Here is a 13,184-nt window from a genome sequence, read left to right as displayed (position 1 = left end):
CCAACGAAATTTTGCGGCAAGAGCAAATGCGTAAGCGGACCCCACGTAAATGTACCCCAATAGATTGAGGGGACGAAAAGAATCCGAGACATTGGTTCGATGTTATGGTACTAGTATCTCACACTTCAGCTGAGCAAAAAATGTGTTTTGTCAGGACTGGTTGAACAAAAGCTTGGAGAAGGCACCGCGTCCCTCGTCGGACGTTAAATGTTCATCTCGCCATTTACCTGGTCATGCTCCACCATCCACATATCCTGTACGAATGTGTGATCAAAAACATATCAAATTACGAGATGTGACATCAAAAAAATGGGAAACATGAATGTTAGGTCAGATCAAAAAATCAACAGCATGAGATGCTCGTTACAACCTTTCGCTTGTCACGTTCTTCAATAGACCATGGATCGGTCATGGGAAAGTACAGTATCTGGTAATTTTGCTTGCGCCTGAGAAAGGGTCAAGGAGTCAGCATGGTCCGTCCAGCAAAAGTATACGCACTTCAATTTAGACATGCCAAGCCGAAAGTGATTCACGACGTGGCCAGGGTCAAGCGTCGATGGCTGCGTTTGACCTGCAGAAACGCTCGATCTCTGACCATTCTTGGGCTCATTAAAGTCTTCCACGATTATGATCTCATCGTCTGACTCAGATGATTTGGTTCGTTTGTGTTGCTGTATATCAGAAGATGACGAAGGACGTTTCAATTTCGAGGAGCGTCCGTTAGACGCTGGGTGCATGACAGACTGTAGCACTTGATTTGTCCGAGACTGTTCCCATACAACAGAAGTTCCGGCTATTGCAGCTCGGCGCATACTCAGTCTAGGGGGCCTTGGAGACATCGCATCAGTATCTCCACCTACTCACAATAGCAAGTAAAAATTACCTTGAAGGGTCAAATACGAGAAGATTCGTGTCCCCATTCTTTGAAATCTCGTATCCAATAATTGTTTGAGAATGGCCATTGAACTGCAGAACCAGAGGCATTTTGTCCGTTGCGATCACAGGTGACGCGCCGCGGAGGACATCAGTCACCGTACCTTGCTTTGAATTTGGCGGGGAAAAGTACTGGACAATCCAGTCTATCATAACTTGAATCCCTGAAAGCGGGATAAGTCTGATGCTCGCCAATGTAAAACTGAAATTCACCTTTCTCGCTTTTTGAAAGATCAAAATCTACGAGCTGTGAGCTGTACGAAGACTCAGAACGTTGTCTTACAAAGAAGGAATGACGTACGGGACTCCGCGAAATGTGAATGCGGTATAGAGTTCTGAAAGCACACATTTGAATCAATCGAGACCCTAAGGAGAAGTGCTCTAGTCGTACCTGCCGTACCAATCCATTTGTTTGTGTCTACGAGGTTCCGTAAGTCTTTAGCACCTTCACGGTCATACCCTGCCAAAGGTAAATCAGTGTTCTGATTGTCTTGCAGATGCCAACGGCTGCACCTTCCTTCCACGCAGCTTCTATCCAACGTTGCAGATTGCGAACACTAGGGGGAAAGGGATCATCTAGTAAGGCGAAATATATGCTCTGGATTTGCTGATCCATGAGCGCAGCACATGCCATGAGGAAATTGCGATACCTGAGATAGCACGTCAGTTGGATGGAGACAGTGACTAGTGTTATACCTACCCGCATCCCCACCGGCGGTCAAATGCCTCGACACAAATATGCGTAGCTGATTCATAGCAGAGAACAGCCCTGCGTGTGCTTCCTTTGGTATGAGATTTCTTCAGAGCACACTTCAGGAGCGGGATCAAGCCTGGTGTATTGATACTCAGGGGACGCAGTCTATGTGAATTCTAACAAGTATACCTGGACAGTAGTTGTCAGGTGGCGGCCTCGACAGGGTAGGATACCAAAATTCATCTGCCGGTTTCTTTCTTAGTGGCAGTTGGAAGCTGCAGGGTTTGAACAAGTCTTTGGGTATCGCTGGCTTCCTGAATTTACTACTAGACGGTTGTTCTATCAGAGAAGTTTGAACGCGAAGTATGAAACATGTCAGTAGATGCCTACTACTAGAACTGGAGTTGAAGTGTGCTTCATAGTGCTGGTGGCGCTGAAGTTCGCTGAGGTTCTCGGAGTCGAAGTCCATGTCACACAACTGGCACAGTGTTGGGCCAGCACAGCTTGGTAGAACCGGAGTAAGCTTGCGTAATAGATTCAATGGCTTCACTCACGACGGTCGTGAGCTGCTCTCACCGATGATTTCTATTTCATCGTCTAAGTCCATCCGCGTCGCGCAAGTCGTAAGTAGTAATTAAGCACAGTCAGTGGTTGACGTTAAGGATCCGTTTTCGACATAAATGGATGCGCTTACTAAGCAAACGTACGCCAGCCTCGACGCGCGTTCAAGCACTAAGTAAGACTTCATATCATCTCTGTAAATCACATCCACCACTTGCTTGCAGCCATGTCTAGGTCATACGATCGCGGTGCGTCTCTGACACCAAAAGAAGCTAGCAAGTTCAGCTACTGATCTATGTACAGCACTTACTGTCTTCTCTCCGGATGGTCACTTGTTCCAGGTCAGTGAAGTCGCGTCTCAATGACTGTGATCTTTGCTTCATCTATTCGATAGGTCGAATATGCCCTCGAAGCTGTTCGCAAGGGAACATGTGCTGTAAGACTTTGATGTTATATAGCTTAATGGTGGCGCTCATTGTCCGTCTGGTAGGTTGGTGTTCGGGGTAATGATGTGGTCGTCCTTGGCGTTGAGAAGAAATCCGTCCTGCAACTCCAAGACCCCCGTACTGTTAGAAAGGTTGTGATGCTCGATGACCACATCTGCCTGGCATTTGCTGGTACGCTTCTAGATGCTCCGTTGGCCACATCATTTGATCTCGTATCATGCAGGCTTAACCGCGGACGGCAGAGTCCTCATCGACAAAGCGCGGATAGAATGTCAAAGCCATCGACTGACCGTAGAGGATCCCGTCACAGTAGAGTATATAACAAGACACATTGCTGGTATACAGCAGGTCAGTAGTCGCTGTTAGCATGTACATTTGTCCTCATCCCTACACTCTCCCAGAAATACACACAATCCGGTGGTGTACGACCATTTGGTATCTCAACATTGATAATCGGATTTGATCCACATGATTCGCGACCAAGACTATACCAAACTGAGCCGAGTGGCATCTATAGTGCATGGAAGGTTGGTCACATTCTCCACTGTACGGTACGCAGTTGACACAGCCCACATTTCTTGCAGGCCAATGCAATTGGTCGATCGTCGAAAACAGTCCGCGAGTTCCTCGAGAAAAATCATAAAGATGGCATGACTCGCGAAGAAAGCATAAAGCTGACTGTCAAAAGTCTTCTCGAAGTTGTGCAGACAGGAGCGAAAAACATCGAGATCAGCGTCATGGAAAGTTATGGCAAAGTCACGGTTCGATTTCATCTTATTTCATGATGATTCACTGGTCGCTGACAAGCTTGCTTAATAGCATTTGGAGCTACCTGAGATCGAAGCAATTGTTGCCGAGATTGAGCGGGAGAAAGAAGCAGGTATGTATCCTGAATGCTGGCTTTGAATGCTAAAGATCACTGATTACTGTAATCAGAGGCCGAGAGGAAACGGTCCAGGCTGGCGGCGACTGCAGCTGGTCAGGCAGCAATGGCAACGCGGGCAGACCAGCCCTCTGGACAGTAATCTTGTATTGTATATTCTCGCGCAATTTCATCTACATCCTTTGCAGTGAACCCGTCCATAAGTCTTTCAAATCTGCTCCCCATTCTACAAACATTTTTCAAAAAACTACTCAAGATTATTGAAGTGTATATACAAAGTGTGGGCTCCCAGTGACAAGCATCATTGAGCTTTCTCTGCCTTGGAAATGGCCTGTGCATCTATTGTCGCTTCTCTCCACATCATCACTCCGGCGATTGCAGCCGCAGGCCCCACTATGAAAGTAGCCGACACATGCCACAGGATTAGCACCGTAAAGCTTGTTAGACTTCTGGCGAACCACAGTGTCATCAAAATAGTCGAGCCCGCTGCGAATGCCATATCCCACTTCAGGAACGCTGCCACACCTTCAGCAACAGAAATTGCTGATGGATCCAAAGGTGCCGTAGGGGGTACTATAAGCATTTGGACGAGCGCCGGATCGTTGAAGAGAGGCCAGACGTGCGCAACGTGCAAATAAGCAGAACTGACGTATACAAGCATGTACATGGCTTGAACAGTGCCGTATCCCGATCCAGTGTGATGCGAAGGCGGTCGGATTTTGGAGTGTGCCCACTGGGCGCTTTTCATGAACAATGGGAAGAACTGCCATATCGCAGTCACCACCGGGTCTTCAAAAACCACCATGCAAACGGTAGGGATAGCATAGCCAACAACAAGGGCAAATAAAAGTGCTTCTGCGTTCCCTTGAGTGATTCTGTCGCTGCGACGGGTCGTGCCACCAGTAAGCGCAAAGGCAAACCAATAAATCGGCATGACCACCGCACAGCTGCAGAGCTGGAAAATCATGCAAATAGTCGCAGGCATCTTGAGCGGCTTAGAGTGATATTCGCGAGTGGCTTCTGCGAAAGGGATGATGGCGATTGCGGAAAGCGTGGTGCACATAAGGATCAGAAGCGGTCGGTAGGTTGTGTTCATCAAGCCATGATAAAACGTAACGATGGTGCAGATGTTGAGGTCGAGAGCGGGAATATTGGTGTATGCAATGCGCGTTGGGAACGATTCCCCCTCTACTGATGCGCCACATACTGTGTGTAACTTTGGGACCAGGCCATTCCCGTAGAGACACCGGACCATAACTATGTAAGCCGCTGCGACTGTGAGAAATGGGAACACAGCAAGCATCTTGGCTGGAACTAAAAAGTGCTGCTTAGTACCGGGCGGATCTAGTAGTAAGTATACGACTTACCCCCAGAGATAGACGCTGAGAGTCGTGGAGTCATTGGGGAAGCTGAAAGAGTCTCCAAAGGCTATGTGAGGATGATATGTCTTGTATGCACCTTGGTAAAAGTAGAGAGAACGGCTCGCTACTGGCTGCCAGTGAGGATCGACGCCTGGTGTGGACAACGTTGATGGGCTTTGTTTGAACACGCACGAGCAGATTAGTAAGTAATTGCCCTTTCAATTGACTTATAAGCTGGATTGGCAGGACGCGGTAGCATCATGTATACGGGAATTTTTCAGTCCGTGAGCCTAATATACTTTCTTTGCTCAAATCCAACTTATAAAAAGTAACAGGTACCATCATGACACTAGCTTTCTTCCCGAACAACGATGTCAGCAGCGCACGACCAGGTTTTGGGCCCCGAATATCAGACAATTTTCGACCCAGATACATGCACTCGTAGAGGCCTTTGTCCTGTAACACAAATATCCAGCCAGGAAGGTCCGCTCGAGAGCCACTCTTTGTACTATGAGCAGCATGGCACTGGACCTGAGAAGATCATCTTTATCATGGGGTAAAGTCTACTGTTTGAAGGCTTTACTGTAGGTTTACCAGGATACTTGTAGTGTTAATAGCACATCCTTCGGATGGTTATCTCAGGTCGAGCACTTCGGGAGACTTCCCCAGTACTCGGTACTAGTTTTCGACAATCGTGGTGTAGGAATGAGTGGTACTCCGAGAGGTCCATACACGTGTGTTTCCAGTTTGATTCTAGTGGATATGCGTATTGATCCTTTTCGAATTATAGAACGAGTGGCATGGCTGAGGACGTCATAGCATTACTCGACTATCTGAAGTGGACCGAGGAACGTAGCGTTCATGTTGTAGGCATCTCGATGGGCGGAATGATAGCACAAGGTGTCATTGTTGTCTTTCAAATTGATTTGTGGTTCTTACAACGTATCCCAAGAGCTCGCGGATCGTATACCCGATAGAATAACTTCCCTAAGCCTGATTGTCACCACAGCAGGTGGTCAATTCTGGCAGAACGTGCCACCTGTAGGTCTTTTTTATCCGTAACCAGTGAACTCCGTACTGAGTTCTTCTAGTGGAAAGGTTCTACGGCACTGACAAGGTTAGATATGATACGCCCTCTACGTCTACATGCTAATTCCTTTCATGTGTAGGCTATTATTGACAGGAGATCCTGACGTAAAGGTTCCCATTGTAATGAATATGCTGTACCCCCAGCTATGGCTGGCGGAGAAAGCTAAAGATGACCCAGAGGGAAGGACCAACTTAGAAGTTCAATCTGCTGTCAGTACGGTGATACATTTATGGCGCGTCAGGGACTGACTCCATTTCCCTCAAGTTTTACCATCGGCGTCTGAAGATCACCCGACCCCAAACACCTTTGGGTGCTTTGTCACAGATGTATGCGGGGCTCACCCATCATGTCTCACCTGCACGGTTGCGCAAGATATCCTCATCAATACCTAAGGTTCTTATCCTGACAGGCGACCAGGATCAGGTAATACGTAGTTCTAACAGTCGCCATCTACATCGTCATATGCCTGAGGCCGAGTTTCATTGGTGGGAAGGGACGGGCCATGGAATTACGGCGCAGTGGAAGACGAGGTTCATGGAGCTCCTAGAGAAGACATTTGAAGAAGGGAGGCTGTTAGTTGCGGTTGCAAGTGTAGACACGAATTGAATTGTTGTCGTACTGTGTTACTACATGTGGATAATACGTATACCTATATTTCCCTTAGGACCAGTTTACTTGCATACCATCCGGCCAGTCTACATGCATGAAACTGGAGGTATTCTTGGCATCAGTGCTGGTCACCGGTCCAATCGTGTCGTTGGACAATACCCGACTTGACTAGAACCTTCTCTGTATTTGTCTAATATCGCAGGATGTCGAGGATGGTGTCAAAGAATGAGGCTGAATGCTGGAGAAGCTACATTCGCATGTTCTTTCAGGATGAAATTTGCAGAATGCAGCCACATGATAAAACCGTGAGGCACTATTAAAATGGTGTTCATAAATACATCGAGCAGCAGGTCCTGCGAAGGTAGAAGGAACAACACAGGGTGTCTCTAATAACAATCCAGGTGTAAGGCGAGGCAACTTAAAGGAAAAACTTATAATACTTACATGATACACCCATGCCGTGTTCACCGTTCCTTCAACAATCTCTTCAGCTGAACGCGCATCTCCTCCGGTGCTTTGCCAATAGCTGTCTTCGTGACATGCGGCTCTATGCGCAAATTTGGTGGCCACACATCGCCTGCTTCTTGTTGCTTGCGAGCCATAATCTGGAGCAGAGGCTCTTTGAATGCACGCTCATTCTGGTTTGTGAGCGGTGGTGGGAGAATTTTACTCCCCGGCTTTAGAGAAGTCTTTGGAATGACTCGGAGAGTACGCGGTATGGCGGACATCTGGCACAGTTAAATTGTTAGTTCCATTCAGTGTAGAAATTCCGACTTACTTTAAACTTACTTGCTGCTTGCCGCAGAAAAGCGAGCGTGACTTGGAGAATCTGAGCGTGACAGGCAATTTGTGATGTTACGCGATTAGGGGCGCGCTTTGTGACAGAAACTTGTCTTAGTACCAGGCAGACCAACAATTTCAAGTTGTAGTTCAACATCCGAACATCGTATAATTGCCGGCTCTTGCAAGTATGAAGCGTTCCACGAGCTCCACCAAAAGAGCATCAAAAAGGCAGAAGGTTTCAAATGTGACAAGTAGTACTAGGAACCACGACAAGGAGAAGGAAACATTAGAATGGCCTGAGTATTACCATGATGTGAGTCGAGTACCTGTATAAATGAATTCTCCTAGCACTGAATAATTGTGGAACGCAACCTGAAGTTGTTCAAGGTATGCCAATCGAACCAACCCGTTTCTTCTGACTCGTCCTGAGTCTTCATGTCACTCCAGATCTTCAAGGCGAGTTACATCATGTGCCACATGTCTGAAGTACACTCATGTGAGGCATTAGGCATTGAATACAGTTCTTGCGTTTGTATCCTCCCGCAGACATCTTGCAACCACATTTCCTATGATTCGTTCCTCCGCTGAAGGTCTTCTGAAAAGGTTCGTTTGCTCCCGAACAGTCGTGATCGTTAAGCAAACACGACTGCAGACCACTCGAACTGTCTAAAGTAGCCGAACTCAAGTGAGTGGGCACGACTATAATTCAACAGGATAATCACAGTCATATTCTACAGAGCCCTTCTTCCGGATGTCGTCGAATTCGCTTACATTCCTCACAGTGACCTCCGAATACATGGGGAGACGGTTTCTCAACAGAAGAAGCGTTCAAACAGCCCCGACTTCACGCTACATTCACAACCTCTTGCCATTGACACACTATCGGGCTCTCGGCTCCCAGGTCATGAAGAGGAAGAACACGTCCTCGTCCTAGAATTTGCGGAGAACTTTAGAACTACCAAACCAGGGTGATACTTGTTGTCTGGGTGTAATGGAACGCACACTGACGCAAAGCCTGCTTTTCTCTCCCACGGATTATGACGCTCACACAATCCAGTAATTTGGTTGATAAGCGAAACCAGCGCTTTAAGGAAGCCGTCGACGAGTATGCATACGCGCATTGTTTTTGCTGTTTTTGACCCCGAAATATAGGCTTATGAAGGCTACTCCAGAGGGAGAGGTGTCCATAGATCTGCTTCAAGCAGCAGCAAGAGACCACATCCCCGTAAACCCTTCCGCGAACAGGGCCCTACCTGCCAACGACTCCCAAAATCTGATAATACCCGAACCCAAAGACCGGCCCTCTATTGACGACATACTACTTGAAGTCCAAAAACAACAATGGTATAAAAATCAAATTGCTGACCGGCGGACATTCAAGGAGAAGGTAGCTATTGAAGGTAGCAAGGTTATTCGTGGGTGCCTCTTATTTCTGACAGCATGTACTCAGGATTACTGGCTGAGCCTCTTTCACATACCATACAACAAGCATTGCAAGAGTCGCGAAATATAACGTCATTATATTACCATCAGGCAGCCGCCATCAACGCTATTGCGCAGAGGAAGCATGTCATTGTTTCGACTAGTACTGCATCAGGTAAAAGTGTGATTTATCAGGTACTTTTTGTGAAACCGCTTCTGGATATTCCAAACTGAAGAGAGTTGGATTCAGGTTCCTTTACTAAAGTTTCTAGAAGAGAACTCTAGTGCTACAGCCATATTTATATACCCCACCAAGGTTTGTCCTCAACTGAATAATGGTGCTCGCATTTTATGATACTTTTTTCAGGCTTTAGCTCAGGATCAGCGTACTGCGCTGGAACAGTTGCTGTGGGCCTGCCCTGGACTGCAGCACATCAAGGTAGCAACGTATGATGGAGACACCCCACAGGATCACCGGAGAAGTAAGCCTATTGCATTCTGCGCGTGACAATTGGTAATTTCTCCAGCCATTCGGGAGACGGCCTCTGTCATCTTCACCAACTTTGTACGTATGTGTAAACAAGTGTCGCCGAGTTTTCTGATAACGCCATTAAGGACATGTTGCACGCCTCTATTTTGCCTCATGAGGAGCTTTGGCGGACGTGAGCCGTTGTGTTTTTAATTGACATTGACATTGACGTATATTCTAAGCTTCATAAAGAATCTCAAACTCGTAGCGGTCGATGAACTGCATTACTATTCCAATTTATTTGGGAGGTGAGATTCATGGCTGCGCCATTTCATTCCAGTCTCATAAGCTTCCAAGTCATGTTGCTCAGATCATCCGCCGTTTCCGAAGGATCTGTACAGCTGTAGGGAGTATGTTCCAGTTTGCATGGCACCTCTTTCATGTTTTTTTGTTGACCAAATCTTTGCCAGACCAGCGAGTTATCTTTGTATCATGCAGTGCCACCATATCGAAGCCAAGTCAGCATATGAAACGTCTCTTCGGGGTTGAGGTATGTTATTATGCTTCTTGTTGTGTCTCCTTTAACAATCTCTTGCAGGACGTGGAGGAAATTGTTGAGGATGGAGCTCCATCTGGAAAGAAGGACTACTTAGTCTGGGATCCTAGTGTTAAAGATATGGATCCTGGGCTTGCAAAACTCGGACAATCGGGGCCAATGTATGAGGCCATTAACCTCATGATATTCTTGATGATGCGCGGTGTTCGGGTCATCTTGTTCTGCAAGGTCCGTACCATAATCCAGGCTTAATTGTGCTTCAGTGGCTTAGGTGAATTCAGATTCGAAGAGCATGCGAGTTGGTGAGCAGAATGACACTTAACCTTGAATTGACCTAGGATTGATGTTGACCAAAGGCGATGAAAGCTCTGCGCCAACGACTTAGCGCCGAGGGACGCTTAGACGTTCTTGCGAAGGTTATGCCTTACAGAGGAGGTCAGTTTTTGTTTTAGGCATCTGATTGATACAACTTATCACACTCCATAATTAGGATACTCTCAGGAGGTCAGTGTTGTGTACTCCAGGCGACGTAGTTCTTAGGGACTCCAGGATCGGCGCCGCATTGAACATGAAGCTTTTTCGGGACACTTACTCGGTATTGTTGCAACTAATGCTCTTGAGCTTGGTGTAGACATTGGTGTTTTGGACGCTGTCATCATGCTTGGTTTCCCATTTGGCATTGCCAACTTTGTCAGCGCCTCTCAGAGATGTTCGCGATCATCATGCTAATCTATTGGATTTTATAGCGGCAGCAGGCTGGTCGGGCTGGGCGAAGATCCCGTGATTCATTGGCTGTATTGGTAGCTGAAGACCTCCCCATAGACAGAAACTATGTCAAATTCCCGGACAAACTTTACGACCAGTCTATAGATGACCTGACCGTCGACATTGAGAGCAAAGTCATCATCGAGGCTCATTTGCAATGTGCTGCTCATGAAATGCCTTTGTCCAAGGATGATATTTTTTACTTCGGTGCATCGCTAGGCGAGTTGTGTGATTCGAAGCTACGGAAAGACAAAGACGGATGGTAGGTTTCGGCTTCGTATCTGGGCGTAGTGCTAACCTCGGATAGGTATCACCCGCACCCCAAGTTTCTCCCTTATCCAGCCAAGCATGTCTCGATTCGTGGTGCGGATGACGATAAGTACACCATCATTGATGTGACGAAAGTCGGGCTACCAAATGGAGTACCAAGAATCATAGAAGAGATTGAGCTTTCAAGGGCTATTTTCGAGCTATATGAGGGTGGAGTGGTTCGTCACCAATCCCATCTTATTTTCTGAGATCACACACTGATAATTGTCTTCAGTTCATGCATCAAGGACTGACGTTTATTGTAAGCACCGCTGATGATGTATCACAGTCACCCCTGACTGTCGCATAGGTTAAAGAAGTCAGTCATGATACCAAAGTGGCTAGACTTGTGAGGGCGGATGTCAACTGGATCACTAAGCCGAGGTGCGTTCATATTCCATTTTCCTGTCATAGCAATTCACGAAGGCAAACGGCAGAGACTACACGTAAGTTCTTCCTCGTTATATCATCCACCACCTTGACTGGACTAACAGGAATGTGGACGCCATGCAAACTCATCGAATCAAAGAGATTGCGAGGTCTCCACATAGAGCACATTTCGGAAGTGAGTGAATCACCTTAGGGATAATAACAATCATTCATTGCCTGCGCACAGGGGTCGATGTGACGACTGTGGTGTTTGGTATGTTTAATCCCATGACGTGAAAAGCTAGTTGCTTGATATTCTGTTCCGCAGGCTTCAGGAAAATCAGGTGCGTGTGGACACTAGCTGATAGTCCGTCGATCTTGAAGTTGCTCTTTAGGGGTAACAAGGTACTAGACGTCGTTGATGTCGATACGCCGCCGTACGAAAGACAAGTCACCGGATTCTGGTTCGATGTGCCCAAAGATTTACTTGGATTGATGAAGAAAAAATGTTTTAACCTTGCAGAAGCCATCCATTCTGCATCGCATGCATGGATGAATCGTTTTTCTCTTTCTCCCGACTTGCGGACAGAATGCAAGGCGGCAGAGAAAGAATATAATAAAGAGGAGTCGCAGCGGAAGCGTCCCGCTAGGTATGTCTGCTTGCTCATTACTGAGTGCCATCAGTTCACTCACGTCAGAGTATAGACTAATATTTTATGATGCATCTCGGAAAGGAAGCGTGTCTGCCCAGGCATTTGATCACAGTGAGCATGTTATCCTCATGAGTCACTTTAGTTTTCATATTAATGTCCCAGGCGGCGAAGTTTTGCGACAGGCACATGATACAGTGGAAACCTGTCCATGCAAGGATGGTTGTGACAAATGCAAGTCTATCTCTAAAGATTCATCCTCGTTACTGATCATTTTGACCAGGCATTCACAGTGCTACTTGCTCGAAAGGAAATGTCGTTGCCTCAAAGATCGGGGCGCTCCTGATTCTAAAGGCATTACTGAACCTTGACATTGATGCCAATGGTGTTGCCACGCAATTCGGTTCGCAAGGATTCGAGACTATCGTTGAAGCGACGTATATTCGACCATTGGACGGCGTCCAAGTGGAACCAGCTTAAATTAAGTTCCAATGTGCCAGCCCCCGATTCGCTTATTCCTGGCATGTTTTGTGTCCATCAAATTATGTATATGCTCCAATATGTTCTCGCATAGGTTCAGCACCCATTCCACGATTGTTTTGCCTTTTTTTTTGGTTTGCCGCTGCGTCCGATGCCTCTCGTCTCGTAAGCACCGTTCCAGCGTGACAGGACAGAAATCCGTTGCAGGTTCGAACGCTGCTCAACAACCTTTTTCCTTTTACCACGCTTTGAACATTCATTCATGATGGATCCTCCAAGGAGGAATGGCACTAGAACAGATACAAACCTGCTCTGTTGGGTAGTGCGGATTTGAAACTTGCCGACAATTAATTGGTTTTCCCTCTTATCATACCTTGACACTTGAACAGTTCTTCGGAGGTCAACTTTGGAGCATTCTCATGAAGTGGTTATCGTAAGAGAATCGAAATCTGTTTCTCTTAGACTGCGCAGGTTCGAAACCTGTCGATACATGGTTTTTTTTCTATCGGAACACATCTCGACATTCCCTTATGGATGTTTTCGTCGAAGGTCCATCTTAACTGATCTTAGCCAAGCGGTTACCACAGCAGAATCAAAATCTGTTTCTCTTGGCCTGCGCAGGTTCGAAACCATGAGTGAATAACGAGATACGTTTTTTCACATTGGAACACATCTTGATATTCACTCATGGCTTCCTCGGAGGCACACCTCGACTGGTTTTTGCCAAGTGGCCAAGAACAGAATCGGCATCAGATTCTTTTGGAGGTTTGAAACTAGCTGAATGACAGGTTTTGTTTCTATTGG

The 13,184-nt window shown here is 46.7% G+C and overlaps 7 protein-coding genes across 7 annotated transcripts; 4 read left to right on the top strand and 3 right to left on the bottom strand.

The window, feature by feature from the left end:
* Window positions 1–343: 343 nt before the first annotated feature.
* Window positions 344–2,096, bottom strand: BJ212DRAFT_1478756 (peptidase family C78-domain-containing protein; the record flags this gene model as incomplete). Its single annotated transcript, XM_041339757.1, has 10 exons — window positions 344–446; window positions 499–828; window positions 884–1,097; window positions 1,147–1,187; window positions 1,235–1,268; window positions 1,325–1,393; window positions 1,447–1,583; window positions 1,634–1,763; window positions 1,817–1,966; window positions 2,018–2,096. The coding sequence occupies 10 exons, from the start codon at window positions 2,094–2,096 to the stop codon at window positions 344–346; spliced, it is 1,287 nt and encodes a 428-aa protein (XP_041195061.1).
* An 89-nt stretch (window positions 2,097–2,185) lies between these two features.
* BJ212DRAFT_1050377 (nucleophile aminohydrolase) lies at window positions 2,186–3,647 on the top strand. The gene is made up of 9 exons (XM_041328938.1): window positions 2,186–2,363; window positions 2,413–2,436; window positions 2,492–2,529; window positions 2,583–2,624; window positions 2,679–2,805; window positions 2,858–2,982; window positions 3,036–3,161; window positions 3,219–3,514; window positions 3,571–3,647. The coding sequence occupies exons 1-8, from the start codon at window positions 2,312–2,314 to the stop codon at window positions 3,417–3,419; spliced, it is 735 nt and encodes a 244-aa protein (XP_041195060.1). The 5' UTR covers window positions 2,186–2,311; the 3' UTR covers window positions 3,420–3,514; window positions 3,571–3,647.
* A 171-nt stretch (window positions 3,648–3,818) lies between these two features.
* BJ212DRAFT_1478754 (uncharacterized protein) lies at window positions 3,819–4,918 on the bottom strand (the record flags this gene model as incomplete). The annotated part of the gene is made up of 2 exons (XM_041339756.1): window positions 3,819–4,831; window positions 4,885–4,918. 2 exons carry the CDS (start codon window positions 4,916–4,918, stop codon window positions 3,819–3,821), a joined length of 1,047 nt encoding a protein of 348 aa, XP_041195059.1.
* A 331-nt stretch (window positions 4,919–5,249) lies between these two features.
* BJ212DRAFT_1267776 (Alpha/Beta hydrolase protein) lies at window positions 5,250–6,574 on the top strand (the record flags this gene model as incomplete). Its single annotated transcript, XM_041330680.1, has 7 exons — window positions 5,250–5,434; window positions 5,487–5,612; window positions 5,669–5,778; window positions 5,831–5,919; window positions 5,970–5,995; window positions 6,048–6,177; window positions 6,233–6,574. The coding sequence occupies 7 exons, from the start codon at window positions 5,250–5,252 to the stop codon at window positions 6,572–6,574; spliced, it is 1,008 nt and encodes a 335-aa protein (XP_041195058.1).
* Window positions 6,575–6,778: 204 nt separating this feature from the next.
* On the bottom strand, window positions 6,779–7,407 carry BJ212DRAFT_1050388 (uncharacterized protein). Its single transcript, XM_041328939.1, has 3 exons — window positions 7,356–7,407; window positions 7,022–7,305; window positions 6,779–6,963 (listed from the first exon to the last, which is right to left on the bottom strand). The coding sequence occupies exon 2, from the start codon at window positions 7,303–7,305 to the stop codon at window positions 7,042–7,044; it is 264 nt and encodes an 87-aa protein (XP_041195057.1). The 5' UTR covers window positions 7,356–7,407; the 3' UTR covers window positions 6,779–6,963; window positions 7,022–7,041.
* Window positions 7,225–12,725, top strand: BJ212DRAFT_1567750 (DEAD H helicase). Its single transcript, XM_041341992.1, has 32 exons — window positions 7,225–7,321; window positions 7,383–7,673; window positions 7,869–7,963; window positions 8,013–8,045; window positions 8,098–8,328; window positions 8,418–8,465; window positions 8,513–8,760; window positions 8,811–8,977; window positions 9,033–9,098; window positions 9,150–9,264; window positions 9,310–9,347; window positions 9,398–9,444; window positions 9,494–9,559; window positions 9,609–9,661; window positions 9,722–9,801; window positions 9,850–10,035; window positions 10,089–10,109; window positions 10,164–10,242; window positions 10,298–10,311; window positions 10,357–10,497; window positions 10,554–10,834; window positions 10,880–11,060; window positions 11,117–11,143; window positions 11,192–11,265; window positions 11,319–11,325; window positions 11,374–11,446; window positions 11,498–11,524; window positions 11,579–11,594; window positions 11,646–11,900; window positions 11,956–12,014; window positions 12,066–12,134; window positions 12,184–12,725. The coding sequence occupies exons 2-32, from the start codon at window positions 7,548–7,550 to the stop codon at window positions 12,378–12,380; spliced, it is 3,120 nt and encodes a 1,039-aa protein (XP_041195056.1). The 5' UTR covers window positions 7,225–7,321; window positions 7,383–7,547; the 3' UTR covers window positions 12,381–12,725.
* On the top strand, window positions 12,354–12,725 carry BJ212DRAFT_1341401 (uncharacterized protein). The gene has a single exon (XM_041335145.1). It carries the CDS (start codon window positions 12,392–12,394, stop codon window positions 12,644–12,646), a length of 255 nt encoding a protein of 84 aa, XP_041195055.1. The 5' UTR covers window positions 12,354–12,391; the 3' UTR covers window positions 12,647–12,725.
* Window positions 12,726–13,184: the final 459 nt, after the last annotated feature.

The sequence above is a fragment of the Suillus subaureus genome (genome assembly GCF_016647635.1).
Source record: "Suillus subaureus strain MN1 chromosome Unknown BJ212scaffold_9, whole genome shotgun sequence".
Lineage (NCBI taxonomy): Eukaryota > Fungi > Basidiomycota > Agaricomycetes > Boletales > Suillaceae > Suillus > Suillus subaureus.
Note: the sequence above shows the minus strand (reverse complement) of the source record. Positions and strands in the feature narration are given on the sequence as shown.

Coding starts and splice junctions, on each gene's coding strand:
- BJ212DRAFT_1050377 (XM_041328938.1), top strand. CDS start 2,312: ATGCGCTTACTAAGCAAACGTACGCCAGCCTCGACGCGCGTTCAAGCA. Junction 2,983..3,035: donor ACATTGCTGGTATACAGCAG/GTCAGTAGTCGC, acceptor ACACTCTCCCAG/AAATACACACAATCCGGTGG. Junction 3,162..3,218: donor GCATCTATAGTGCATGGAAG/GTTGGTCACATT, acceptor CATTTCTTGCAG/GCCAATGCAATTGGTCGATC.
- BJ212DRAFT_1567750 (XM_041341992.1), top strand. CDS start 7,548: ATGAAGCGTTCCACGAGCTCCACCAAAAGAGCATCAAAAAGGCAGAAG. Junction 8,046..8,097: donor TCTAAAGTAGCCGAACTCAA/GTGAGTGGGCAC, acceptor CATATTCTACAG/AGCCCTTCTTCCGGATGTCG. Junction 12,135..12,183: donor CAAGGATGGTTGTGACAAAT/GCAAGTCTATCT, acceptor CATTTTGACCAG/GCATTCACAGTGCTACTTGC.
- BJ212DRAFT_1050388 (XM_041328939.1), bottom strand. CDS start 7,305: ATGTCCGCCATACCGCGTACTCTCCGAGTCATTCCAAAGACTTCTCTA.
- BJ212DRAFT_1341401 (XM_041335145.1), top strand. CDS start 12,392: ATGTGCCAGCCCCCGATTCGCTTATTCCTGGCATGTTTTGTGTCCATC.